The sequence below is a fragment of the Doryrhamphus excisus genome, linkage group LG7 (genome assembly GCF_037039965.1).
Source record: "Doryrhamphus excisus strain RoL-2023G ecotype Guam linkage group LG7, RoL_Dexc_Guam_v1.1, whole genome shotgun sequence".
Taxonomy (NCBI): Eukaryota; Metazoa; Chordata; class Actinopteri; order Syngnathiformes; family Syngnathidae; genus Doryrhamphus; species Doryrhamphus excisus.
The window spans coordinates 18469083-18494729 of record NC_136363.1 but is presented as its reverse complement, the minus strand read 5'-3'; the positions used below and the strand labels follow the sequence as shown (position 1 = coordinate 18494729).

At 42.1% G+C, this 25647-nt stretch overlaps 1 protein-coding gene across 11 annotated transcripts in view; it reads left to right on the top strand.

Annotated features, from left to right (window-relative positions):
* Positions 1 to 25647, top strand: part of myo3a (myosin IIIA) — a 45159-nt gene that overhangs the window by 13507 nt on the left and 6005 nt on the right. For 7 of the 11 annotated variants that reach the window (XM_078792292.1, XM_078792291.1, XM_078792294.1 and 4 more), the window contains 31 exons: positions 2202 to 2306; positions 2439 to 2538; positions 6367 to 6443; positions 8034 to 8179; positions 9177 to 9242; positions 9567 to 9722; positions 9909 to 9950; positions 11400 to 11490; positions 11869 to 11985; positions 12075 to 12179; positions 12292 to 12375; positions 13321 to 13523; positions 13633 to 13731; positions 13822 to 13936; positions 15420 to 15546; positions 15965 to 16175; positions 16239 to 16386; positions 17678 to 17831; positions 17920 to 18008; positions 18071 to 18200; positions 18327 to 18409; positions 18542 to 18583; positions 19499 to 19552; positions 19742 to 19819; positions 19887 to 20092; positions 20164 to 20275; positions 21768 to 21930; positions 21997 to 22083; positions 22153 to 22273; positions 22350 to 23289; positions 23353 to 23497. In XM_078792292.1, the coding sequence (XP_078648418.1) occupies positions 2202 to 2306; positions 2439 to 2538; positions 6367 to 6443; positions 8034 to 8179; positions 9177 to 9242; positions 9567 to 9722; positions 9909 to 9950; positions 11400 to 11490; positions 11869 to 11985; positions 12075 to 12179; positions 12292 to 12375; positions 13321 to 13523; positions 13633 to 13731; positions 13822 to 13936; positions 15420 to 15546; positions 15965 to 16175; positions 16239 to 16386; positions 17678 to 17831; positions 17920 to 18008; positions 18071 to 18200; positions 18327 to 18409; positions 18542 to 18583; positions 19499 to 19552; positions 19742 to 19819; positions 19887 to 20092; positions 20164 to 20275; positions 21768 to 21930; positions 21997 to 22083; positions 22153 to 22273; positions 22350 to 23289; positions 23353 to 23497 (4396 nt within the window). The remainder of the gene's footprint in view (positions 1 to 2201; positions 2307 to 2438; positions 2539 to 6366; positions 6444 to 8033; positions 8180 to 9176; positions 9243 to 9566; positions 9723 to 9908; positions 9951 to 11399; positions 11491 to 11868; positions 11986 to 12074; positions 12180 to 12291; positions 12376 to 13320; positions 13524 to 13632; positions 13732 to 13821; positions 13937 to 15419; positions 15547 to 15964; positions 16176 to 16238; positions 16387 to 17677; positions 17832 to 17919; positions 18009 to 18070; positions 18201 to 18326; positions 18410 to 18541; positions 18584 to 19498; positions 19553 to 19741; positions 19820 to 19886; positions 20093 to 20163; positions 20276 to 21767; positions 21931 to 21996; positions 22084 to 22152; positions 22274 to 22349; positions 23290 to 23352; positions 23498 to 25647) is intronic. The other 4 variants (XM_078792296.1, XM_078792297.1, XM_078792299.1 and 1 more) reach the window with 4 other exon arrangements.

The window sequence follows — 25647 nt, the reverse complement described above, 5'->3', positions numbered from 1 at the left end:
CTTCCCTTTTTTTTTTTTTCTCCCCCCTCCCCTAAACACTCATCCCGACCCCCCCCCCCACCCCCCTCTTCCTGAGCTCTGCTGAGAGGGGCCTGCTCATTAACAAGCTGCATCCTCCACTTTTGTCAGCTTTTGCCTTTTTTGTCACGTGCTCACTCAGGAAGCAGGCCACTTTCATGTGTCCATTGCATGCCAATTTAGCGGGCCGGCAGCTGCAAAGTGCTTCAGAGAAAGCAGAGATGGGGTGGAGGAGGAGACTTTTTTTTTTTTTATTCCGCAATCAGAAAAGGAAAAGCAAATGATTTACATGTGCATATCAAGGGACAGCTTCCAAGGAAACGTTAAAAGGGGAGGGAAATAACCGGGCTTGGCTTTGATGAGGTGCATCTTCTCCGAGATGCTAAAAGTCACACTGCTAAACGTTTGTTAGATGACAAACCCACCATAGGGAGAAAAAAAAACCTCTGCCAATATCAAATTGTCGCACTAAAACAAACTAATTAAGCTAATTTGTATTTTTTTTAAATAAAGACAGCAGTACTGTATTAGTGCATGAAAGATAGATGAGTCAATACTGTTTCATCTTGAACATTTCTTTCATCCACTTGTGCTACCTTGATCAACGCAAAGTTCATTTGCATGACTAAACAAGCACCTGACCTCATTAGTGATGGAGAATATGCTTCTCCTTATTCAATGTGTGCAAACCACCAGTCTTTGAAAGAAACATTTAATTTAGTTAATTTACTATGTCTAATGCCTGGAAAGTTATTTGAAATGTTTTCCCTCCTATTAGCATTTTGTGGGTGCTGATGCAAATGTTATAACTAAAGATCGACCCGATATTTGCGTTCTTTACTTGGATCAGTATCGGCCGATACGCGCGTGAGTTCGCCGATGTATTTTTCCGACGCATTATTTTCAGACAGGCATCCGCCGGGCAGCTTTATGTTGCCGGCGGATCCTGCAACATGACCCTGAATCACAACAAGGGTAGGTTTTCAACTTTTAATTAGCCTCTAACTGTTAAACTTAGTTGAAATATTGACACAAGGTTGAATATTTATTCCTCTTTAGAGTTGATAATGCCGTTTAAATGTGTGTTTTTTAAGAAAGCTGAATCCTACTGTGTTCGGTGTTTACATTTCAATAAATATTTCTTTAAACTTGAGACCTGCAATATTTGTTAACATTGTCATTTTTCCATGTAAATTGTGGGAGCAAAAGCAGTATCGGGCGCAAAATCTGCCATCGGCTAAGGGTGATGGAAAAAAAATCGGTATCGGCATCGGCCCCCCCAAAAAACATATCGGTCGATCCATAGTTATAACCCCCCAAAATTATTTCTTCTTTGCTGTATGATTATGCAAAATTTACCAACCCAATGATTTATATTTTGTTTCTATGAAAGTGCCCCGGTGCCACTGATTTAGCTTAGCTTTTCTGATATATTAGCGCCCCAGGGAAGCTATTTTTACCCCCAATAACCTCACTCTGCACATGTATTGGCTAATTATTATGCTTTTGTTCTTCAAGAGCGGGAAAATGAGTGTAATTATAAAAGAACAAGTGTTCAGCCCATAATGAGCTACAACCAAAGTTACCCGTCTAATCAAAAAAATGTTTTGGAGTTTTCCCCCCACCCGTCTGGAGCTAAAAAAGATGTTCATTCAAATGCAAAACACGCGCAAGCCGGTGTTGACAAACAAAAACGCGCTCAAATGTAAAATGTTGGCGCTTTCTGCTGCGCTGATTGACATCTCGGAGTGTCTTATTTTCCCTCCACCTTCGGCATGTCCCAAAGAAAAGCTCCAAATGAGGGGTTATTATCGTTGTCAAGGCAACCTAATGGGTAGTTTTCTGTCATTTTACAAGAGGGTTTGTCGTCGACGGTGGAGTCAGACGAGTCAGTCAGTCGATAAACACAGATACATGGGGAGGAACGGGGGGGGGCCCACACTGGGTTTTCATCTTTTTGTATGATTTATATCATAAAAACATGTCACTTTGCAGATAGCTGTCTAATATTTGCCTCGCTTAGTCATCAGATTATTGACGCAGGGAATTTTCCCTTCTCCTTCTAAGCCGATAAGCGGCGAGAATCGTCTGATCAAACCCACCTGATTTTCCCGGGAGATTTTATTTCCTCACATTGTTCCCCTGAATCGCTGACACATGTTTTTCTTTGTCGTCTTTTATAGCTCTGCAATGGCGGCTCTGTGACGGACCTGGCCAAAGGCATGTTGAAGAGGGGGGAGCGCATGGATGAAGCCATAATTGCCTTCATCCTCCATCAAGCCCTCATGGTGAGGTTTCAATGTGGATCCTCCCTCCTCTAAATAGACTCCATGAATGGAAACAGTTAAAATCATCATTTAAGAGGCAGGTGCTTGTCAAAGCTGTTAACCTCCCCCTCTTCCTTGTCTCACTCTGAAAAGGGTCTCCAGCACCTGCACATAAACAACACCATCCACCGGGATGTCAAGGGCAACAACATCCTGCTGACCACTCATGGCGGCATCAAACTGGTGGACTTTGGTATGCATCTTTCCTCTCTTTTTTTGGACCTTCAGGTACATTCAGTCATTTTCTACCGCTTACCCTCACGAGGGAGCCTATCCTAGTCGTCTTCGAGTGAGAGGCGGGGTACACCCTGGACTGGTCGCCAGCCAATCACAGGGCACATATAGACAAACAACCATTCACACTCACATTCATACCTATGGACAATTTGGAGTTGCCAATTAACCTAGCATGTTTTTGGAATGTGGGAGGAAACCGGAGTACCCAGAGAAAACCCACGCAAACTCCACACAGAGATGGCCGAGGGTGGGATTGAACCCCGGTCTCCTAGCTGTGAGGCCTACGTGCTAACCACTTGAACGCTGTGCAGCCTGCGAAATATTTTCATTCATTCATTTTCTACCGCTTATCCTCACAAGGGTCACGGGGAGTGTTGGAGCCTATCCCAGCTGTCTTCGGGCTATTTGAGGAGCCCAGAGAGGGGCTAACGTCATTGCAGCACCCCAATGAATGCGTTGCTCAGATGCAATACAGTATGGGAAAACTTTTAAGGTTTTTTTTCATGTTGGTACATGTTTGTATATTTGAGTGTGAAGTTGCTGTATGATGACTTTAGCGACTGTTATATTGTTATATACAATATTTTTATACACTATACTGTTATATACAATCACAGGACACATATAGACAAACAACCATTCACACTCACATTCATACCTATGGACAATTTGGAGTCGCTAATTAACCTAGCATGTTTTTGGAATGTGGGAGGAAACCGGAATCTCATGCAATGCACACGCAAACTCCACACAGAGATGCCTGAGGGTGGGATTGAACCCCGGTCTCCTTGCTGTGAGGCCTGCGTGTTAGCCACTTGCCCGCCGTGCAGCCGCCTTCAGGTACAATCTACAGAAATTTACCCCTTAATTTGTTGGACTGTTGTGGTTAACGTTTGTACCTTTCCTGGACTACAAACATGGTGAACATCCTATATAATGGAAGTCCCCAATGACAACAGCAGCCTGTTTATTATACCGAAAACCTTCTCAGTGTACACAGTTTCTCTTAACCCCCCCCCCCCCCAACCTTCCTTAACAGTGAAGTGCACATCTAGCTCTTTTATATAGATGGGTAAAGGGGGGGGGGGTTAATGGAGTCGTTTAATATGTGAATGGGAAGTTGCTCTTCATCCTGCTCTCAAAGCCTTTTGGAAGAGTCCGTCACACTTCTTTTTTTTCAGTGCCATGAATGTAAACAAAAGACCCACATTATTCATCATGCTAGGTTCCAGAAAGGATGTTGTTGATTCATATGCAAATCAATCAAATTTCCAGATTCAAACTCAATTAACAGAGCAAAACGTCTGACCTTAAACACAGAAATAGTTGGGAACATCCATGTTTTTGTGTCCTCGTCATTGCACCGTTCAGCACATATTTATTTGCTTCCTATTAATGGGAGTTTTTGATGGGGGAAAACTGCCACCGCTGTCCAGACGCTATATGAAACGTCCTTCAGCTTCAAGGACGCCCCAATAAGGGGCGGCGCATCCCGGGGGGTGTCTCCTACCTGCCAGGAAAACTGGAAATGGTGCGACATCGATCGCTTGCGAGAGAAGCTGACAATGCTGACACTTATCAGCACCACTGGAGCCGCGTCCAATCACAGCCGCCAGGACATTTCAAGTCAGCAAAGGAGAAAAATACGTGCAGCCCTGACGAAAGCGTTTATAAAAAAAAAAAAAAAAGTTAGGGTGGGGTGTTGAACTGCGTCACGAAGGGATTAATTTTTTTTTTCTTCTCCCTGTGGAGGGGCTCGTGCCACGCAGATAAAACCCCCGCAGTGACTCATCACGCACAAAATAGGAGATGGACTCACTCAGAGCAGCTGAAGGCCATGAATATTCTAATTAGCATTTACAGTAAAGCTGCATGATGGCGATGTGTACATATTTTTAGATTTATGTATGAATGACGTGAGGTCCAGCAGACCGTATCGCTTTTTGTAACTAAGGTGTTTGTGTGTTTTCATGCTCGTGTGACGGTTTGAAGAAGAGTGGGTGGATGCCATGAAGCTGTGTGGTTAACATCCTCCTAATCCCCTTAAATGTTTGACACGGTACCATAATCTTCCTCAGTGTGTTGCCTTCATGAGTAATGACTAACAAGATGAGTCAAGTCGTCTCCAAAGAACATTTGAGCACCGGCATCATCGCTTTCATGAATTGTAACTCAAAATAGTTTTTGTTAGATTTATTTTTTGATTTAAATATTCCACAGGCCTCACAGCTAGGAGAACCAAGTTCAATTCCACCCTCTGGTATCTCTGTGTGGAGTTTGCATGTTCTCCCCGGGTTTTCTCCGCGTACTCCGGTTTCCTCCCACATTCCAAAAACATGCTAGGTTAATTAGCGACTCCAAATTGTCCATAGGTATGAATGTGAGTGTGAATGGTTGTTTGTCTATATGTACCCTGTGATTGTGTATAACAGTATAGTGTATAAAAATATTGTATATAACAATATGTCACTAAAGTCATCATACAGATATAATAAGATACAAATATACAAACATGTACCAATATGAATATAAAAAAACTCCTTAAAAGTTTTCCCATACTGTATTGCATCTGAGCAACGCATTCATTGGGGGTGCTGCAATGACGTTAGCCCCTCTCTGGGCTTCTCAAATAAAGACACACATCATCAAAAGTATAAGATGCAGATGTGTTTACTACACTAAAACGTTCCAAAAACATGCTAGGTTAATTAGCGACTCCAAATTGTCCATAGGTATGAATGTGAGTGTGAATGGTTGTTTGTCTATATGTGCCCTGTGATTGGTTGGCCACCAGTCTAGGGTGTACCTCGCCTCTCGCCCGAAGACAGCTGGGATAGGCTCCAGCACCCCGTGACCCTCGTGAGGATAAGCGGTAGAAAATGAATGAATTAATGAAAATATTACACAAGCTGTACGGCGTTGAGTGGTTTGCACGCAGGCCTCACAGTTAGGAGATCCGAGTTCGATTCCACCCTCGGCCATCTCTGTATGGAGTTTGCATGTTCTCCCCGTGCATGCGTGGGTTTTCTCCGGGTACTCCAGTTTCCTCCCACATTCCAAAAACATGCTAGGTTAATTAGCGAAATCCAAATTGTCCATAGGTATGAATGTGAGTGTGAATGGTTGTTTGTGTATGTATATGTGCCCTGTGATTGGCTGGCGACCAGTCCAGGGTGTACCCCGCCTCTTGCCCGAAGACAGCTGGGATAGGCTCCAGCACCCCTGCAACCCTCATGAAGATAAGCAATAGAAAACTAATGTACAACATATGCCCTGTACTGTAACATGTTTTGTGTTAACTCGTAACTGTTACGCAATAAACACATCCTGTGTTGGACCCCTCTCTACCGTACCAAATGTTCCGTACCGAAAATTCCAATTACTAATAAATGTATGGTTCCATCCCTAGAGACTAGGTTAGCTTTGTTCTTATATTGTATACAATCTTCTGTCATTTTTTCCACTCTGCTGAGCCCTTCCTGATGCATATATATATATCTATATCAATGTCATTTGCACTTGAATCAGAAAACAGTCCACAATGCTGCAGCTTGAGCTGAGCCAGCTCTTGTGCTCGTCACGTAACGCTGATTTGTCTGGACTCATCTCAAGTCACATGTCTACATACGCACGCATTTTATTTCAGATGTTTGTTCCTGTTCTGTGCAATTTAAATCAAATTCTCCACTATGACAGGAGAGATGCATACTCCCTGTTGCCATAGTGACTGATTTTTTTTTTTTTTGCTCCCATAAGTGAAGTATGTATGTTGTTTTCCTTGCAGGTGTTTCGGCCCAGCTGACAAACACCCGCTTGAGAAGGAACACCTCGGTGGGAACGCCCTTCTGGATGGCGCCAGAGGTGCGTGCCGTGCCGTGCCTTTCCTTTCCGCCACATTAGCCTGGAGCACATCCCAGTGGGCCGCTGTTAATAATCGTCAAGTGATAAGGCACTCTCATCATCACTCTTCACTCGCCTAATCAAGCCTGGGCAGCTTAAACTGGCTTTTTTTTTTTTTTTATATATATACCTGAATTACACAGAAGCAGTCACACTTTCTGACCCTGCGGTTTTATGGTAGGTTCAATGACTGAAGCTTTGCTAAATTGTCTTCTTAAGCACGCGTTATACTGCGTCTGAGTTTAGCTCTCCAGCCATGTCCAAAAGGCATTTTTAAATTGCTCTATATAATTTTAACTTGCACTAAAACGATGCTTCAGGATTATGCGATGCTACTCAAGCGATTCAGTTGCTCACTATTTCGTCTTAGGTTGCAAAGTGGTATTATAATTCATGCTGGGCTACATAAAATTCTTAATCTCAGAAACATATTTATTATCAACAAATGTTACAAGGGATAACGTCTTGTGGCGAATGTCGAGGTTTATTTGGCCTGTGTAACTTTTAATCTTGCTGTAAGCCCAGTCAACAACATTTAATAAGCTTAATTTGGAACAGTAGTTACGTAATGTTTGATTACGGTGCGTTCACTGCACAATTACTCACATTTTGAGGCTATTTAATCCATATCTACTTATGTGTCTGCTGGGTAGTATTTGGTAATGCGTTTTTGTGCTTGCTTGTAAACAATTAAACCAGGGGTCTCAAACTCAGTTTACTTGGGGGGCCACTGGAGCTAGGGTCTGGGTGAGACTGGGACACATCAGGTTTTCCCCAAAAAAAACCCGCATTTATTAAAAACAGAAAAATATACAAACTTTTTCAGTGCTTTGGTTCCGATTTTCTACAATAAAAGCTCTGATAAAACATTCCACTGTTCTCAAATATCTTAATTTTTATTTTTCTACTCAAAATAAGATGAAAAATAAATAAACAAATCAAGAATAAAGAAAATCAATCAATCAGTAATAAATATAATAATAATAATAAAACTGCAAATAATAAAAACTTAAGAAACCACATATAGTTGGTGGGTAGACAAATTATTTTTTTCAGATTAAAATTAAAGCATTATTAGAGCCCTGTAGACATGACAAAACACGACTATAGTCGCTTTAATATAGTCACATTTATACTCTTTTTATTTACAACATATTGCGCAACTGCAGGGTCTTGAGACACATGCTAACTCGCAAACTAGAGAGCTAGCGACCTAAACGGTAGCCTTCAAGTTATTTCCTTTAAACTTAAATAGACAAAAACTTACCACTTCCACACGGATAGGGAGGATAACTATTAACAGTTATTTAACCTTTAACATGAACATGAATCAAACGTAATAATTTTTTCTGGGTACATGATACCATACAGCATCCATATCAAACTTGCGCGGGCCACACTAACATTAAACTTTCATATCAAGGTGGGGGGCCTCAAACGGGGGCCGCGTGTTTGAGACCCCTGAATTAAAGGCTTTTGGGCCTAATATGACAATGATAATATGATATTATCATTGTCAATATCATCATTAAGTCATACATTTCTTTTTAGGTGATTGCATGTGAGCAACAGTTGGATTCTACCTACGATGCCCGCTGCGACGTCTGGTCCCTGGGCATCACTGCCATTGAGCTGGGCGATGGAGACCCGCCCCTCTCAGAGCTCCATCCAATGAGAGCCCTCTTCAAAATACCCAGGTGAGCCTCTCTTGCACGTGGCCGCCGCAGTTACGAAATACCTGATTTGTACTTGAAGTGTCCTGCGTTTCTGTACAAGTGGGGGGGGGGGGGAATATGGACGAGTGTGTGTGATTTGTGGGCTGTTTTGTACCGTCCTCCTGTGTGTGAGAGCCCCATAAGCACTTTACTGTCACTGTCAGTTTAACAGTGCAGCACTTTGTCACGTCTCACACACACACACACACACACACACACACACACACACACTGTGTTGGCTGTGGGGCTCATGCATGTCACGCAGCTTTTCCTGGAATTTGTGTGACTGCTGCAGCAGACCTTCAGGCTTCACTCGTCATTTCTCTGGTTTTTTATTTCATCTGGCCTAATCACAGGCGCACTTGAGGCATTAATCCCACCACCAACACCCGTCCTGCGTAATTTAGACATGCAAAAAAAATAAATAAAATTGCTTAGTTTGATTGACACTGTCAGAACGGTCTTTAAATAAACAATACGGGTTCAATTCTAAAGCTTGCAAGGACACTTCTTCACTTGAAGCTTTTAGCCCTAATGATGTACAACATTAGAGTGTTTTGATTGTGTTCTGCATGCTGTAAAAAAAAAAAAAGTGAATTAATTACAGAGTGGGGGCTAAAAAAAAACAAAACAAGATGGGCTGCATAATTTCAGCTGCTGGTCGTGCGTTTGTCATTCAGATAAGAGGCGAGCTTTTAAGCACTCGCCGTGTCTAACGTCTACATTGGACATGTTCTGTGATAAATACAAAGCAGCACGTCCTCTCATTAGGCCAATTTATCGCCCCTAACAGCCAAGCTAAAAGAAGGTCCCCGGTGCATTAGGACGTCCCCTGCACTCTTGTAAGGCGGACAAAGACATAGGGGCAAACAAACCTTGGTGGAGATGATAAATGTACGTAATTGCTTCACAGGTGCCAGTGTGACTTTGACAAAAATTAGCCTCTAATCATGCCTCGTTTTTCCATTTATTTTGACAGAAACCCTCCGCCTACACTGCAGCAGCCGGAGTTGTGGTCCGGCGACTTTAACGACTTCATCTGCAAGTGAGTGCCCCAAATATTAACAGTAATCCCAGTTTTTTTTTGCCACTTTTCTACTCTATTCTTTCTTTATCCTTTTTTATTCAGATTAAGATTAAGCTATGCCTTTATTCGTCCCTCAGTGGGGAAATTTGTATTGCACAGCAGCAAGAGTACAGAGTCAGTTAAGCAGTACAAAATACACAATATAGAAAAATAAACAATATAAACAACCCAAGTATTAACAAAATCAACAGTTTTTCCCAGAGTTATATACAATACAGTATGTAGATAATATGAAACGAGATGAGATAATATGACCAGTCTATACACTGATATCTTGTTCAGGTGTCTCATCAAGGATTTTGAGCTGAGACCAAACGTGTTGGACCTCCTCCAGCACATCTTCATCAAGCAGACCGTCGGCAGAGAGAAAGTGCTGCAGAAACAACTGATTGAACTCATTGATCTCAACCAGCAAATAGGAGTCATTGAAAAGACGAGGTAGTACACACTCTTTGTATATAGTACATCATCTCCAGGCACGTTATCCCATATCTAAACTCCTTTCAAACCTTAAAAAAATACAACAAATTCCCCTGAAAATGAATCCATGAATCTCGATCCAGCAGGCTGTATAGCCATAAAGTGTTTTTCCCGTATTGTTAATCAATTTTCTGTCATTTTAAGCCATCACGGAAAAACAGACAGAAGCCGAGACAGTAATGACAGGTAAAAAGCATCTCTAATGACCTCATATAGGCACCCAAAGGCCTGTATGTCCATATATGACCTGTATGTCCCATATATGGTCATAATACTGCATTTAAAACAGCCAAGTGTTGTGTTGGGATTGTGATCGCACACATGTGTCTGTGTCTGTTTGTACTGTTTATCAACAGTAGCATTGAGTCATTGATATTCATCATGGTTTAGTTTCGGAGTGTCCAAAATGCGCCCCATGTAGAAAGGAAATGTGTGGGGAATGGGAGAAATAGAGGAAAAAGGCAATAAATTAAATTTCTAATAACTAATAATTAGGGGTGTAATGAGATGTTCTTGAGAAGAAGCAATACATGAGATAAGGGAATATGATCAAATATATGACAATATGTTGTGATGTAAGGCTGCATGGTGAAATAGTGGTTAGCACGCAGGTCTCACAACTGGGAGACCCGAGTTCAATTCCACCCTCGGCCATCTCTGTGTTGAGTTTACAGGTACTCCGGTTTCCTCCCACATTCCAAAAACATGCTAGGTTAATTGGCGACTCCAAATTGTCCATAGGTATGAATGTGAGTGTGAATGGTTGTTTGTCTATATGTGCCCTGTGATTGGCTGTCGACTAATCCAGGGTGTACCCTGCCTCTTGCCCAAAGACAGCTGGGATAGGCTCCAGCACCCCCCGCAACCCTCGTGATGATAAGCGGTAGAAAATCAATATATGAATGAATGAAAATATTCTGCAGGCTGCACGGCGGTTGAGTGGTTAGCATGCTGGCCTCACAGCAAGAATACCCAAATTCAATTCCACCCTCAGCCATCTCTGTGTGGAGTTTACATGTTCTCCCGTGCATGCATGGGTTTTCTCCGGGTACTCCGGTTTCCTCCCACATTCCAAAAACATGCTAGGTTAATTAGTGACTCCAAATTGTCCATAGGCATGAATGTGAGTGTGAATGGTTGTTTGTCTATATGTGCCCTGAGATTGGCTGGCCACCAGTCCAGGGTGTACCCCGCCTCTCGCCCGAAGACAGCTGGGATAGGCTCCAGCACCCCCCGCGATCCTTGTGAGGATAAGCAGTAGAAAAATAAATAAATGTTGTGATGTACTTATTTCATTTTTACTGCATTACACTCTTCTGCGCTCTGTGTGTGTGTATACTGGCGGCCCCGCCTCCACCCACCAAAACAAAGACACTCTGTTGTGTGAAACAAATTCACCAAAGAAAGTGCACAGGTTCTCCCTTAACAAAGTTACCTTTAAGTTCATCACATTTCCACAGTTTAAGTCCGAAAAGGAGTAGGAGGAAGCAGAGCTTATTTTTATTTGGCAGTTTGTAATGTGCACATGTTTATTTACAGTGGGAGTAATTTTGCAAAGCTTTAGGTTCTTTATGTGTGTTTGATTTGCAGTTTAGACTAGTGCGTTTTGTAATTTGCTTTATGTGTGTCGTACAGGCATGAACGCATCCACACCAAAAAAGGAAGCAATACCAAGACTGAACCGGATGAAGGGGATGACCTCGCTGTCCTGGAAGTTCTGGACGAGGTGAGGAGGAAAGTGGACCGTTGTTGTTTTGATATTTACTGTGTGCGATTGCGATCGTCGTCCCGTGACAATGACAAACAATATTTTGCTCGACAACATTCTTCCGTGCCGTCTTATCCGGTGTAAAAATTCACAGCATCATCTCCGACAAGAGATGGTACTGTGAGCAATTCATCATGATAGTCAACGATGCAGTGGCCGGCGGATATTTGCACCATCCTTCACCATGAACAGCGCCACTGACGGACGCCATGTTGTTTATGTTGGCCGTCTCACTTGACTAAAACGTATTGACACAGGCGTTGTCGCAAGGCCTTGACTTGAATGAGGATGCAATCTAAAGTGCTGTTTGTGTTATTCCTTTTTTCATACATTCAGGACTCGGTCACCGAGCAGCTACAGGATCGCTATGGCCGTGATCAGATCTACACGTATGTGGGCGACATCCTCATTGCGGTTAATCCTTTCCATCAAATGCAGATCTACGCACCTCCGGTTGGTTCTTATTTACCTGAGTCGGTATACTGAATACATGAAATTGTCACCCACAATTTTAATTCAGCTTTCCTCCCTTTTGTATTTAGTATAGTAAAATGTACGTGGGAGCAAAGCGGACCGCCAACCCCCCTCACATCTTTGCCGTGGCCGACATCGCCTACCAATCCATGGTGTCGTACCACTCCGATCAGGTGACTCATTGCATTCATTTTTGCCTCCCCGGTTGTTCCTTCCGTTCCTTCGGACGGTTGTTTTGTCACTTGAACTGATGGAGCGCTTATGCCTCGACTTTGGCGCGTGCAGTGCATCGTGATCAGCGGCGAGAGCGGAGCGGGGAAAACTGAAAGCGCTCACCTGTTGGTGCAGCAGCTCACTGTTTTGGGGAAGGTGAGTCAATGCCGTTTTTACTTAGGGATGGATGAGTATTTCCATCAGTGCCATCATCAGCGGATTAAAGGCATAAGCCACAAATGGGAAGCATGAAATCAAAAATAGGTGCAGATTCTGGAAGACCTAGAAAGCTTTCTGTGACGGTCATTGTGTGTAGCTGCTCTATAGGAGTTCACCTTTCAATGCAAAGGGACAAAAAATTATCATCATTTAATGTCATTGAGGGCAGCATGGCGGTCGAGTGATTAACGCACAGACCTCACAGCTAGGAGACCAGGGTTCAATTCCACCCTCTGCCATCTCTATGTGGAGTTTGCATGTTCTCCCCGTGCATGCGGCTACTCCGGTTTCCTCCCACATTCCAAAAACATGCTAGGTTAATTGCGACTCCAAATTGTCCATAGGTATGAATGTGAGTGTGAATGGTCACTAAAGTCATCATACAGATATAATAAGATACAAATATACAAACATGTACCAATATGAATATAAAAACTGCTTAAAAGTTTTCCCATACTGAATTGCATCTCAGCAACGCATTCATTGAGGTACTGCAATGATGTTAGCCCCTCTCTTGGCTCCTCCAATAAAGACACACATCATCAAAAGTATAAGATGCAGATGTATTTACTACACTAAAACGGTCTGAAAGTTTAATGAATGTTAAGGAATGTTTCCTCCCACATTCCAAAAACATGCTAGGTTAATTAGCGACTCCAAATTGTCCATAGGTATGAATGTGAGTGTGAATGGTTGTTTGTCTATATGTGCCCTGTGATTGGCTGGCGACCAGTCCAGGGTGTACCCTGCCTCTCGCCCAACGACAGCTGGGATAGGCTCCAGCACCCCCCACGACCCTCGTGAGGAAAAGCGGTAGAAAATGAATGAATGAATAATGTAAATGACATCTCCATTAAGAGCAACTGAATATCTGTCATCCAGGCCAACAATCAGTCCCTCCAGGAGAAGATTCTACTGGTCAACAGCCTGGTGGAAGCCTTCGGGAACGCCTGCACCGCCATCAACGACAACTCCAGCCGCTTTGGCAAGTACTTGGAGATGAAGTTCACCGCTGGAGGAACGGTGGTGGGCGCCAAGATATCCGAGTACCTGCTGGAGAAATCCAGGGTCATCCACCAGGCTGTGTGAATATCACTTTTTTCACATTTAACATTTGAATATGTGCATACATTTAGTCTTTTTATTTAAAAATAAGAATTCCGAGTGTTTTGAGGTGTTTGTATGTTTCCACAGAGGGGAAAAGAACTTCCACATCTTCTACTACATCTATGCAGGCCTGGCTGACAGGAAGAAGCTGGCCCACTACAAGCTCTCCGACAGCAAAACTCCAAAGTAACCTGAATACCTAAACATGCCTAAATTTCCCTCTTAAAGCTCCGACCCCCATTATCTCGTCTTTGTGCTTTCCCCAATGGTGTACAGATATCTGTGTAACGATCACATTAAGCTAGGACCCGACATAATCAGCAACACCTCCTACAAGGAGCAGTTTGACGCAGTGGAGCAGTGTTTCAAAGTCATCGGATTCTCCCTGGAGGTAAACGCCGTTACACATATAACCTTGATGCTCACACGAGACGTGGACAGACACTTCCAAAAAGGACAAAACTTTATTGTATGAGCCGCTCAGAACCGCACGTCTCCTCCCACCGTGCTGGCTAATGAAGCGCTGATTGCCTTTGGGATGTGTGTGTCAATCGCACTTATTCTTGTCCAACGCATGGCAGCATTGGACCTTGGTTTTTTTTTTTTTGCTAATCACTGAGCATCATTGGATTTTATTGCCCTTTTATTACCAATTGAAGGCATACTTTTCTGTAAATGCAGCAGTTTTTAACCTTCCTCTTGTGTTAGCTTTCTGGTATCATCTCTTATGTTAACGGGTCGGTTTTGACCCGTGTATTAAATCCGCTATAAAATACACTAAAAGTTACCATCAAATTTGCTTCTCACCTCTTGGTTACTTTCTTAGGCTTCCTCATCCATGAGTATATTGGTTTGATACGTTTGGTGTGGGCATGTAGGCCTTTTTTTTGTCACTATACATCTCGATTTCAATTTCCAAAAATGATAAAAAATGAACCTCAAAAGAATCATATTAATAAATTGAAGGTTCTTTTGTTACCTGGCTATTACTGAGGGCTACAGAACATATCTCTTAAATGAATTAGTTTTATTTATTCTCTCATTTTAGTATTAATCACTAAAGAAACATCTATGGCAGGGGTCACAAATTCAATTTACTTGGGGGCCACTGGAGCTAGGGTCTGGGCGGGGCATCAGGTTTTCCCCACCCAAAAAAAAAACGCATTTATTAAAAACAGAAAAATGAATAAACTTTGTTTTTGTTCCGATTTTCTACAAGAAAAGCTCTGATAAAACATTCCTCTATTCTCAAATATCTTAATTTTTATTTTGCTACACAAAATAAGATGAAAAATAAATAAACAAATCAAGAATAAAGAAAATCAATCAATCAGTAATAAATAAATATAATAATAATAATAATAAAAGGGCAAATAATAAAAACTTAAGAAACCACATATAGTTGGTGGGTAGACAAATAATTTTTTTCAGATTAAAATGAACAAAGCATTATTAGAGCCCTGTAGACATGACAAAACACGACTGTAGTCACATTTATACTCTTTTTATTTACAACATATTGCGCAACTGCAGGGTCTTGAGACACATGCTAACTCGCAAACTAGAGAGCTAGCGACCTAAACGGTAGCCTTCAAGTTATTTCCTTTAAACTTAAATAGCCAAAAACGTACCACTTCCACACGGATAGGGAGGATAATTATTAACAGTTATCTAACCTTTAACATGAACATTAATCAAACGTAATAATTTTTTCTGGGTCCATGATACCATACAGCATCCATATCAAACTTTCATATGAAGGCGGGGGCCTCAAACTAGTGCCGCATGTTTGACACTCCTGCAACAAACAAATGTTATGTGATTATTTTTATGCATTAAAATGTAAAACGGGTTAAATAAAGTTGTCTCTGCAGGAGCTGGGAAGTGTTTACAGCACGTTGGCTGCCATTCTCAACTCGGGCGATGTCGAGTTTTCTGCAGTGGCCTCCGAGCACCAAACAGACAAGAGCAACATTACCAACATGTCCATTCTGGAAAACGGTAAGATGGACGATGTTTAGCACGCGTTTCCACTTAAACGTGCAGTATTTGACATGTACTGATGTGATTACATTGTTTGTGCCCTCTTTGCTGGAGACGCTGATATTTTATTATCTCGACAATTCTGTTGCCGTGTCACTTTACCCACTATACGGGACTAATAAGGGCTTATCTTATCTTAACCTCAATACAATGGCTGCTGCAGTATTTTCATTTCCCAGCATACATTGTGCGTCAGTGATCAGATATTCTACCGCATTGTTTGTTGTTATTATTATTCGCTAATATAAAAACGTGCTATGCCTCGCTGTCGCCGGGTATCACTTCAATGAGAATAAATAAGCAGAATAAATCACAATCATAGCCTAAGGATGAGTTTTAGTGATTCACTTTTTTTTTTTGTCTTGTTTTGCCTCAGTGGCATCCTTGCTGTGCATCCGCTCCGATGAGCTCCAGGAAGCGTTGACCTCCCACTGCGTGGTGGCCCGGGGCGAGACCATCGTAAGGCCCAACACGGTGGAGAAAGCGGCGGAGGTGAGGGACGCCATGAGCAAGGCTCTCTATGGCCGCCTCTTCAGCTGGATCGTCAACCATATTAATACGCTGCTTCGGCCTGACAGTCACCTCGGGTGAGATCTAATGCACCTGAATGCATCATTTGGTCATCTAATAAGAGCGGTTACACATTTCAGTGAAGATGACAGGGGTTTGAATATCGGCATCCTGGACATCTTCGGCTTCGAGAACTTCAAGAGGAACTCATTTGAACAGCTCTGCATTAATATCGCCAACGAGCAGATCCAGTTTTACTTCAACCAGCACGTATTTGCCTGGGAGCAGGTAAATCCAGAGCACTTCAGTGCTCATCCGCCACCTCGCCGCTGATTCATTTCCATCTAAACTAGTTATCATTTGTCACCTGAGTGTGACGACAAGGCTGAAATGCATTGCGTTTATGCAGTCCTCTAGCGGAAGGGGGGGGGGGGGGGTTGCCTGGGGCGAGGGCAAAGAATGGTTTACTGTTAAATTATTTGGTCTTACCCATGGAGAGCGCCTATAAATCATTCTAAACAAGGCTCAATTAGGAGTGGAGGACAGCGTTAGACTTAAATCCACTCTTGGGGTCTTGTTGGCAGCAGGCCCAGACATACATTTATGCTATACTGCCTGCTACCATACTCTTTAGCATAATTGTTATTACTTGCTACAATTAAAGCACATACTGTAGATTAGGAGTCTCAAACTCAATTTACCTGGGGGCCACTGGAGCTAGGGTCTGGGTGAGGCTGGGCCGCATCAGGTTTCCCCCCCCAAAAAAACCCCAAAAACCGCATTTATTAAAAACAGAAAAATGAATAAACTTTGCTTTGGTTCCAATTTTCTACAAGAAAAGCTCTGATAAAACATTCCACTGTTCTCAAATATCTTCATTTTTATTTTTCTACACAAAATAATATCAAGAATAAAGAAAATCAATCAGCAAACAGCAAATAATTAAAAATTAAGAAACCACATATAGTTGGTGGGTAGACAAATTATTTTTTTCAGATTAAAATGAACAAAGCATTATTAGAGCCCTGTAGACATGACAAAACACGACTATAGTCACATTTATACTCTTTTTATTTACAACATATTGCGCAACTGCAGGGTCTTGAGACACATGCTAACTCGAGAGCTAGTGACCTAAACAGTAGCCTCCAAGTTATTTCCTTTAAAATTAAAAAGCAAAAAACTTACCACTTCCACACGGATAGGGAGGATAACTATTAACAGTTATTTAACCTTTAACATGAACATTAATCAAACGTAATAATTTTTTCTGGGTACATGATACCATACAGCATCCATATCAAACTTGCACGGGTCGCACTAACATTAAACTTTCATATCAAGGTGGGGGCCTCAAACTAGTGGGCCCGCGGGCCACGTGTTTGAGACCTCTGCTGTGGATGTTTTTTCTTCAATCTTCTATGCATATGCTGACAATCCATTCCATTCCCAGTGGGCTGTTAATGCTAGAATAGAAACGTCTCCACTAATGTGCAGAGTCATAAAAGCAGCCATAAGGCTCTAGTATCGTCAAGCTCCTGAGTCATCATCATTGGTGAGCCTTGCGGTCTCTCCGCAGGACGAGTACCTCAACGAGGAGGTGGACGCTCGCATGATTGAGTACGAGGACAACCGGCCTCTGTTGGACCTCTTTCTGCAGAAACCGATGGGAATGCTGTCTCTGCTCGATGAGGAAAGTCGCTTCCCGCAGGCCACTGATCAGACCCTCGTAGGTCAGTTCACTTTAAAAAAAAGACTTGGTTTTGCTTACTTTTTCGCCAAACTCTGACAGTGTCCTTTTTTTTTTTTTTTTTTTTTAAGAGAAATTCCAAGACAATCTGAAGGCCAAAAGCTTTTGGAGACCAAAGAGAATTGACCTTGGATTTGGTATTCACCACTATGCTGGAAAGGTACTCGATCACTTATCAGTTATTTTTTCCTACCATTAATTATTTCCTTTAAACTCTTAAAGGTGATATACAATGCTGCTGGCTTCTTGGCCAAGAATCGAGACACACTACCGGCTGACATCGTCCTCCTACTCAGGTCATCGGAGAACGAGCTTGTTCGCAAACTTGTCACACATCCTCTCACCAAAACAGGCGAGTATACGATTTAGAAGATGTCCAGCGAGGGTCTACTGGAGTGAGATGAGGAACCTTGTCTTGGTGTGGGTGTGGTCCAAGAACAGGGACATTTCTATGTTATTTTTTTTATTTATTTCTCAGGCAACCTTGCACACACTAAAGGCAAAGGCATCAACACACTATGCTGCCCGCGGACCCCCACACGCACCATCACCTTCGCCAAGGTATCTTCTTACTTTACTTTCCACTGCTTTCCACTGCTTTTACTATATTGGTGAAAGCTTTTTATTTGATTTTATCTTCTTACTCTTTTTGTCTCCTTTTCCCCCTGCTGTTGCTGCATGCCTATGGTAAAGATGGGAGTGCTTACCTTATACAGTTCCTTTAATTTCACTGAGGTAACATTTGTATTTCTAGTTCACCTGTCATTTTTTTTGTTTGCATCACCCTTGGATAGTCACCTTTTAAAAAATAGCTTTATTAATGTCTCTTGCTCTGTCCACTTACATCCTACTAACTATGCATCTTCACCACGAATGAGTCAATGAACCACTAATGTTTAGCATGTGTATAATTTTAATTATCATAAGAAAGGTAATGGTAATGTTTTTATTTCATTTGAACATGCATCAGATTACAATTGAATGCATCACATAATCAGTTCACAGTTCCACATGTCCAAAAGGAGTAGGAAGAAGCAAAGCTTATTAAATCCTACCCCTCCATCTGGTACTTTTACAATCAGTAACAGTTACATTTGTTCACTTCCTGCTTTCCTAATATGGTTTTAAGTTTTTTTTTTTGTTTTGTTTGAATTTTAAAAGGTTTTTTTAATTTTGTCACATACCGAAGTACGAGGTAATATGATCATACAATGACATAATGGGTACCATAGTAACTTCCTGCTTTCCTCATATAGTTTTTTTATTTTAATTTTATTAATTTTATTTTTTTTTTACAATGACATAATGGGTATCATAGTAACTTCCTGCTTTCCTAATATAGTTGTTTTTATTTATTTATTTATTTATTTTTTACAATGCCATAATGGGTACCATACTAAGTGTCAATATAGTGATATGTATATCACATCATGACTGGTTCAAGACTCTTCATCCTTGTATTTAGCAAACATCAACTGCTTGTATTGTTTCTTGAATTGGCTCATCGTTGTGCATTGTTTGAGGGTCTTACTCAATCCATTCCATAGTTTGATTCCACATACTGAAATGCTATGGCTTTTTAACGTAGTCCTAGCATATAAGTGTTTCAATAAGGTAGTTTGGTTTATGCTTTTTGCATTTCTTTTGCAGCCTTCTCGGGATTTGAAAACACAATGCTTTCTCGATGTGCCTCTCGGTGACAAAGTACAATAGCAAATGTTGATAAAGTAGTAGTTGCAAAGTTGGCCTACTCGCTAATGCTTTATAATATTAGCTAATTGTACTCCCTATCATTTGAAATCATAATAATCACCGCCCCCCCCTTGCATTTAGTGTAGTTATTCAGCAGCTGCTGTTTTTTTTGTGACAAATTTAACGTTTATGTTTTGTCAGCCGGTTGACGCCGACATGCCTTACCATCCTCGAGAAACCACCAACATGAGGACGCAGACTGTGGCGTCCTACTTCAGAGTAAGAGCATGTTTTCATTCACTAGACTGAACTACCCAAAGTTACGCTGATGTGTTTCTCCTTCTAGTACTCCCTGATGGATCTATTGTCCAAGATGGTCACGGGACAGCCCCACTTTGTTCGCTGCATAAAACCCAATAACGACAGACAAGCCCACAAGTTTGACCGGGAGAAGGTTCTGGTTCAGCTGCGATACACTGGCATTTTAGAGACGGCCAAGATCCGCCGGCAGGGCTACTCTCACCGCATCCTTTTTGCTAATTTCCTGAAGAGGTTGTTGTTAATTTGTTTAGTCGCATTGGTGCTTTTGTTTGCTTCCGACTTATGAGGCGCGGCGGTTACAGGTATCACATCTTAGCTTTCCATGCCGACGAGGAACCAGCTGTGACTCCAGAGACGTGCACAATGATATTGGAGAAAGCCAATCTGGAGAACTGGGCCATGGGGAAAACAAAGGTATTACTGTAAAATTATACAAAGGAGCCATGCTAATGCTACATGCTGTTGGCTGAATTGGAATGTAACATGTGTTTAATGGAATGGAATGGCCTTTATTGTCATGATACAAGATGTACAACGAAATTGGAGAGCTTCTCTTTTCAGTGCAGTAGTCAAGTTTAAAAAACAAAAAAGAGTATATAAAGTAGAGTAAAAAGACAATTTAACAAGATATATACAAGATATCCAAAATATACACATAGTATCGCACAGGAGCATGTGCAGGAGCAGATATACAGTAAAGTCTCGTTATATCGATATTGTCGGGAGTCGGAAAAAATATCGATATAACCAGACTGTCGATATATCCGATCCTGCGCCGAACTGCATTAAAAGTGGGCAATAATGCACTCGACATTGTTTTATAGTATAGAACAATGTCGAGCAGCTTAAATCAATCTTTGCTTAAGGATTTCAATACCAAAAAAGAACACGGCGAACGGCTGCTTCCAGTCAACTTTATTTTTCACACTTCCACCACCAGAGCGCAGCACACACACCGATTCCCGCACTTCCTGGTTCACAGGTCATGCTCAACCCACCCCACATAGCTGGCCAAACACATGCCTGCAACAGAAGAACCAACTGCGTTCGTGGTTTCTCTCATGTGTATAGAATCTATACACACGAGAGAAACCACGAACGCCAGCATGTACATATGAAAAACTGATTATTGCAAGCGATAAAAAGATATCTGAATACAACACAATTAAATACATGTATTTGTACGCTTGTGTCTTCGTTGGAATAGGTGTGTATGCTATGTCAGTTGGTTCTTCTGTTGCAGGCATGTGTTTGGCCAGCTATGTGGGGCGGGTTGTGCATGACCTGTAAACCAGGAAGTGCGGGAATCGGTGTGTGTGCTGCGCTCTGGTGGTGGAAGTGTGAAAAATAAAGTTGACTGGAAGCAGCCGTTCGCCGTGTTCTTTTTTTGGTATTGAAATCCTTAAGCAAAGATTGATTTAAGCTGCTTTTGTATCGATATAAGCAGACCAAATTGGCTGGCGGGAGATGAAAAAGGCATTGTAGTAACCGGATTATCATAATAACCGGGTATCGTACTAACGGAACTAATTATATCATAAAAGACTAGAAATTTGCCGGGAAATGAAAATAGTATCGTAATAAGCAGTAATTCGTTATAACCGATATCGATATAATGAGACTTTACTGTATTAATTTTAGTGCAATGATCAATGGGTCATAATGCAGTGCAAATAGTGCAAATAATGACTGGTGTGTACAGATGAGTAAAGTCACATATGAGTGTATTGTAATGGGTTGTTAAATAAATAAATATGATTGAGGTAGGAACAGGGGCAGTGATGGAAAATATTGCACATTTGCATTATGCTAATGACCGGGTACGTTGTATGTCTGAGTTCAGGGTGGTGATGGCTCTTAGGAAGAAGCTGTTTCTCAGTCTGCTTGTTTTTGCCTTGATGATTAGGTTTTCCTCAAGTATTACCACATAGAATACCTCAATCTGATGGTGCAGCAGGCAACGCAGCGGATTGTTCTCCTGCAGGCTTGCATCCGTGGCTGGTTGGGATGCAAACGCTACCGCCGGATGTTAAAGGAGCGAGCGCAAGGTGCTCTGGTGCTGCAGTCAGGTTCGTCAACAATGCATGTTATAAATAAAAACGGGGACAATGTCATTCTCGGTTGAATTTTTCCAGCATACAGAGGTTATAAAGCTCGAAAAAGGGTCTCAGACGAAAAGAAGAAAGTGAAGCTGCAAGCCTTCATTCTCCAGTTTCAATCCGGTAAGAGCTACTACAGATTTAGATGATGGGGGGGGGCAGCTTGTTTTGACTGATTGTCTACTCGCTCAGTCTGCAGGGGCTATCTTGCAAAAAAGAAGTACAAGGAGATGGTGGAGAGGCACAAAGCGGCAACAAAAATTCAGGCGCACTACCGAGGCCACAAAGAAAGGAAAAGTTTCAAAAGGAAGCGGTAAGAAATACAAGATGGATGCCAATTTACTGTTCTAAACCGTACCACTTGATAAAATTCTACCTTTTTTTTCCAGAGAAGCTAAAGAGAAAGCAGAAAATGCAGAGGAACCAGAAAAGAACATCCCTCAGGATGATCATCCCAATGAAGAGGAAGAATCCAAGGCAGCTGTTGTCCTGCAGAGCAACTTCCGAGGCTATCAGGAGAGGAAGAAGCTCAAGGAGAGAAAGAAGACAATGGCTGGAGCCGAGTTGGAGGTTCCATTAATCTTGTTAGAACCTCAACGTGGTCAAGAGTGGACAAGCACGGAAGACGAAGAGCGGGTAAAGAGTCCAGACGATGAGGAGGAAGACAGCACATACGAAGCCGAGGAGAACGAAGATAGCGACCACACACAGGTACCGGAGGATGACGAGACTATCGAAGCGGCAGACGAGGTGGAGGTTGAACTGGCTGAAGAAGCCACGCCTGAAGACTCTAAGGTGTCGGACAACGGAGATGCCACTAGCTTGCAGGAGGAGACCAAAGCAGCTGTGGTGCTTCAGAGTCACTTCCGAGGTCACCAGGAGAGGAAGAGGCTTCAGGAGGAAGGCAAGGTGCGAGCCACGGCGGTTCAGCAGAAAGCTTCAGATGAGGAAGGAGACTCGGAGGAGACCAAAGCAGCTGTGGTGCTTCAGAGTCACTTCAGAGGCTACAAGGAACGCAAGCGACTTGAGGAGGAAGGAAAGATCCCTGACAGGAAGTCAAAAGAACTCAATGACGATGCAACCGACGAGAACCTCGAAGCTTTAACTCCAAATGACGTAGAGCTAGAAGTGGCAGAAGACACTGTGGATGTCTCTGATGTTGTGTTAGAACATAAAGCTGATGCAGAAAAAGCCAGACCAGGGGAGGAAGAAGAGGCTGCGGTGAAGATCCAAAGCAACTTTCGAGGCTACAAAGAACGCAAGAAGCTGAAGGCCTTCAAGCAAACGGCACAGGATGAAGCCCAGCAACTGGAGAGCTTCTCCAAACAGGTCACTTAATTTGTTTACCACCAGAATTTAACCCCACTCACTCGTTGCTATGTTCCCCTACAGATTGCAAAGACTTCTCAGAACTTTGTGGCCCTGCAGCAGAAGTTAACAGAGATTATTCAGGCCCATCAATCAAACCCAGAGAAGAATGGCATGTTCGTGAAAGGAAAGACAATCAACGGCTTTGCTCCTCAGATACACAAATCACGTAAGGATGAGATGCTATGTGGTAAACAATGCAAAGCATTCTACAATGCTTTGTAGGAGTTGTGGACTCCTAAAGAGCGGCTACACACAATAACCAGCACACAAAGCTTTACAGTTCTTCCAGAATCTGCACCTATTCAGCTGTATTTCTTTGGATTTCGTGGTTCCTGTGAAAACGGTCTGTTTTAATGTATTCCACCCATGCCCCGCCTCCAGGCACACCCACTCCGCTGTGGTTGGTCACACTAGCGAGTACTTAAAAGGAGTTAGGCGCTAGCTAACGGTATAGTAATAAATAAATATAATGTATTATAAATCAGACCAGTCCAGGGTGTACCCCGCCTGTCGTCTGAAGACAGCTGGGATAGGCTCCAGCACCTACGCAACCCTCGTGAGGATTAGCGGTAGAAAATTAATGAATATAATAAATCAATAAAATATAAAAAAAATATATATATATATATATAAACAAATAAAATAAAAATACAATTTTTGGGCATATAAATAAATAAAAATATGAATAAATAAAAAAAACCGACAAAAATACGGTAAAGTAAAATTAGAAGAAAAATATTCCCAAAGCTACAAAAATAACATTAAATAATATAAATAAATAAAATAAGATTAAAGAAAGAAGAAAAAAAGAGAAAAAATAAATATAATAAATGCTGATCTTTTTAAAATGTCAGCTTTTAAAGTGCAGCCAAATGTGTTGGATCCCAATCCGGAAATAGAGACTGGGCAGTCTGAAGTTTCTCAAGAAAAGAGGTTACTTCAAGCTACTTACTCAATGGTAAGTAGTACTTTGTCGGCATACTGGTCCATATTCACAAACCAGTCCTGTGTGAAATTCTGTCGACAGATTAAAATCCATTTAATTTGCTTGTAGGGAATCAGGAACCAATTGTACCCGATGGTGGCGTTGTTAGGAATCGTAAACAAATGTGGCTTTGCTATCACAGTACACAGAAGTGCAGCTTGGGGGAGGGCAGAGAGCTTATCTGCTTACAGACACGCCCATATAAGGAAGTGTGCTCCTCTTGGATATCATAAAGGAACTTCTTTCAGGACTTACTTCCAAATGCGCTAACATCATTATTTGAAATTTGGCATCTTTAACACGAGAATACCACATTGTAACGACATTTATAGGTCAGAAAAGTGGAAAAAAAATATTGACCGTGAAATGCGGCTTTGTCATTTCCATACAAAAGATACATTTGCTAATGAATGTCTAAATTATGGTTCTGAGCCAGTAGAGTTGACAATGTCGGCCACCACCAGCACTGCATTTCCATAACACTCTTGTTTTTTCTCCACACGGGAGCGGAGGCCTTTATTTCCGTCTCTCCCCGCCGAGGGATGCTGCGTTATCTGCGGCGCATTCTCGTGAGCCTTTGATTAGATCGGGAAACCTGTGAAAGTCAAGTGCCGAGGCAGGAAGCGCTTCTCTATCCAACGTGTCATCAAAATAAGTAATTGCTTTTTTTGGGGAGGGGGGAAGGTGAGCGCACTGTCGGGTGCGTGGAAAAGTCGCCGCCACTCCTGAAAGGTTAGAGCTTCAGAGGACAGTAATAACCTAGGATTTGTCATTTGTTGGATTCTCTCATTGAAATTGTATTATAGGCGGCACGGTGGACTAGTGGTTAGCACGCAGACCTCACAGCTAGGAGACCAGGGTTCAATTCCTGTGTGGAGTTGGCATGCATGGGTTTTCTCCGGGTACTCCGGTTTCCTCCCACATTCCAAAAACATGCTAGGTTAATTGGCCATTCCAAATTGTCCATAGGTATGAATGTGAGTGTGAATGGTTGTTTGTCTATATGTGCCCTGTGATTGGCTGGCGACCAGTCCAGGGTGTACCCCGCCTCTCGCCCAAAGACAGCTGGGATAGGCTCCAGCACCCCCGCAACCCTCGTGAGTAAAAAGCGGTAGAAAATGAATGAATGAAATTGTATTAGAAGGTATTGTCATGGAGGCGGCCATGTTTATGTGTCATTCTCACATTTCAATTAGACTTAATAGAACTGCTATTTCCCCTCTTTTTATGTTTATGTTCAATCTACAATAAGCATAAAATAGATTGGTGAATAATATTCATCTTGATTCACTCCAGCATCTCGAAAGAAGGTTGCTAGAGCAAATGCTATT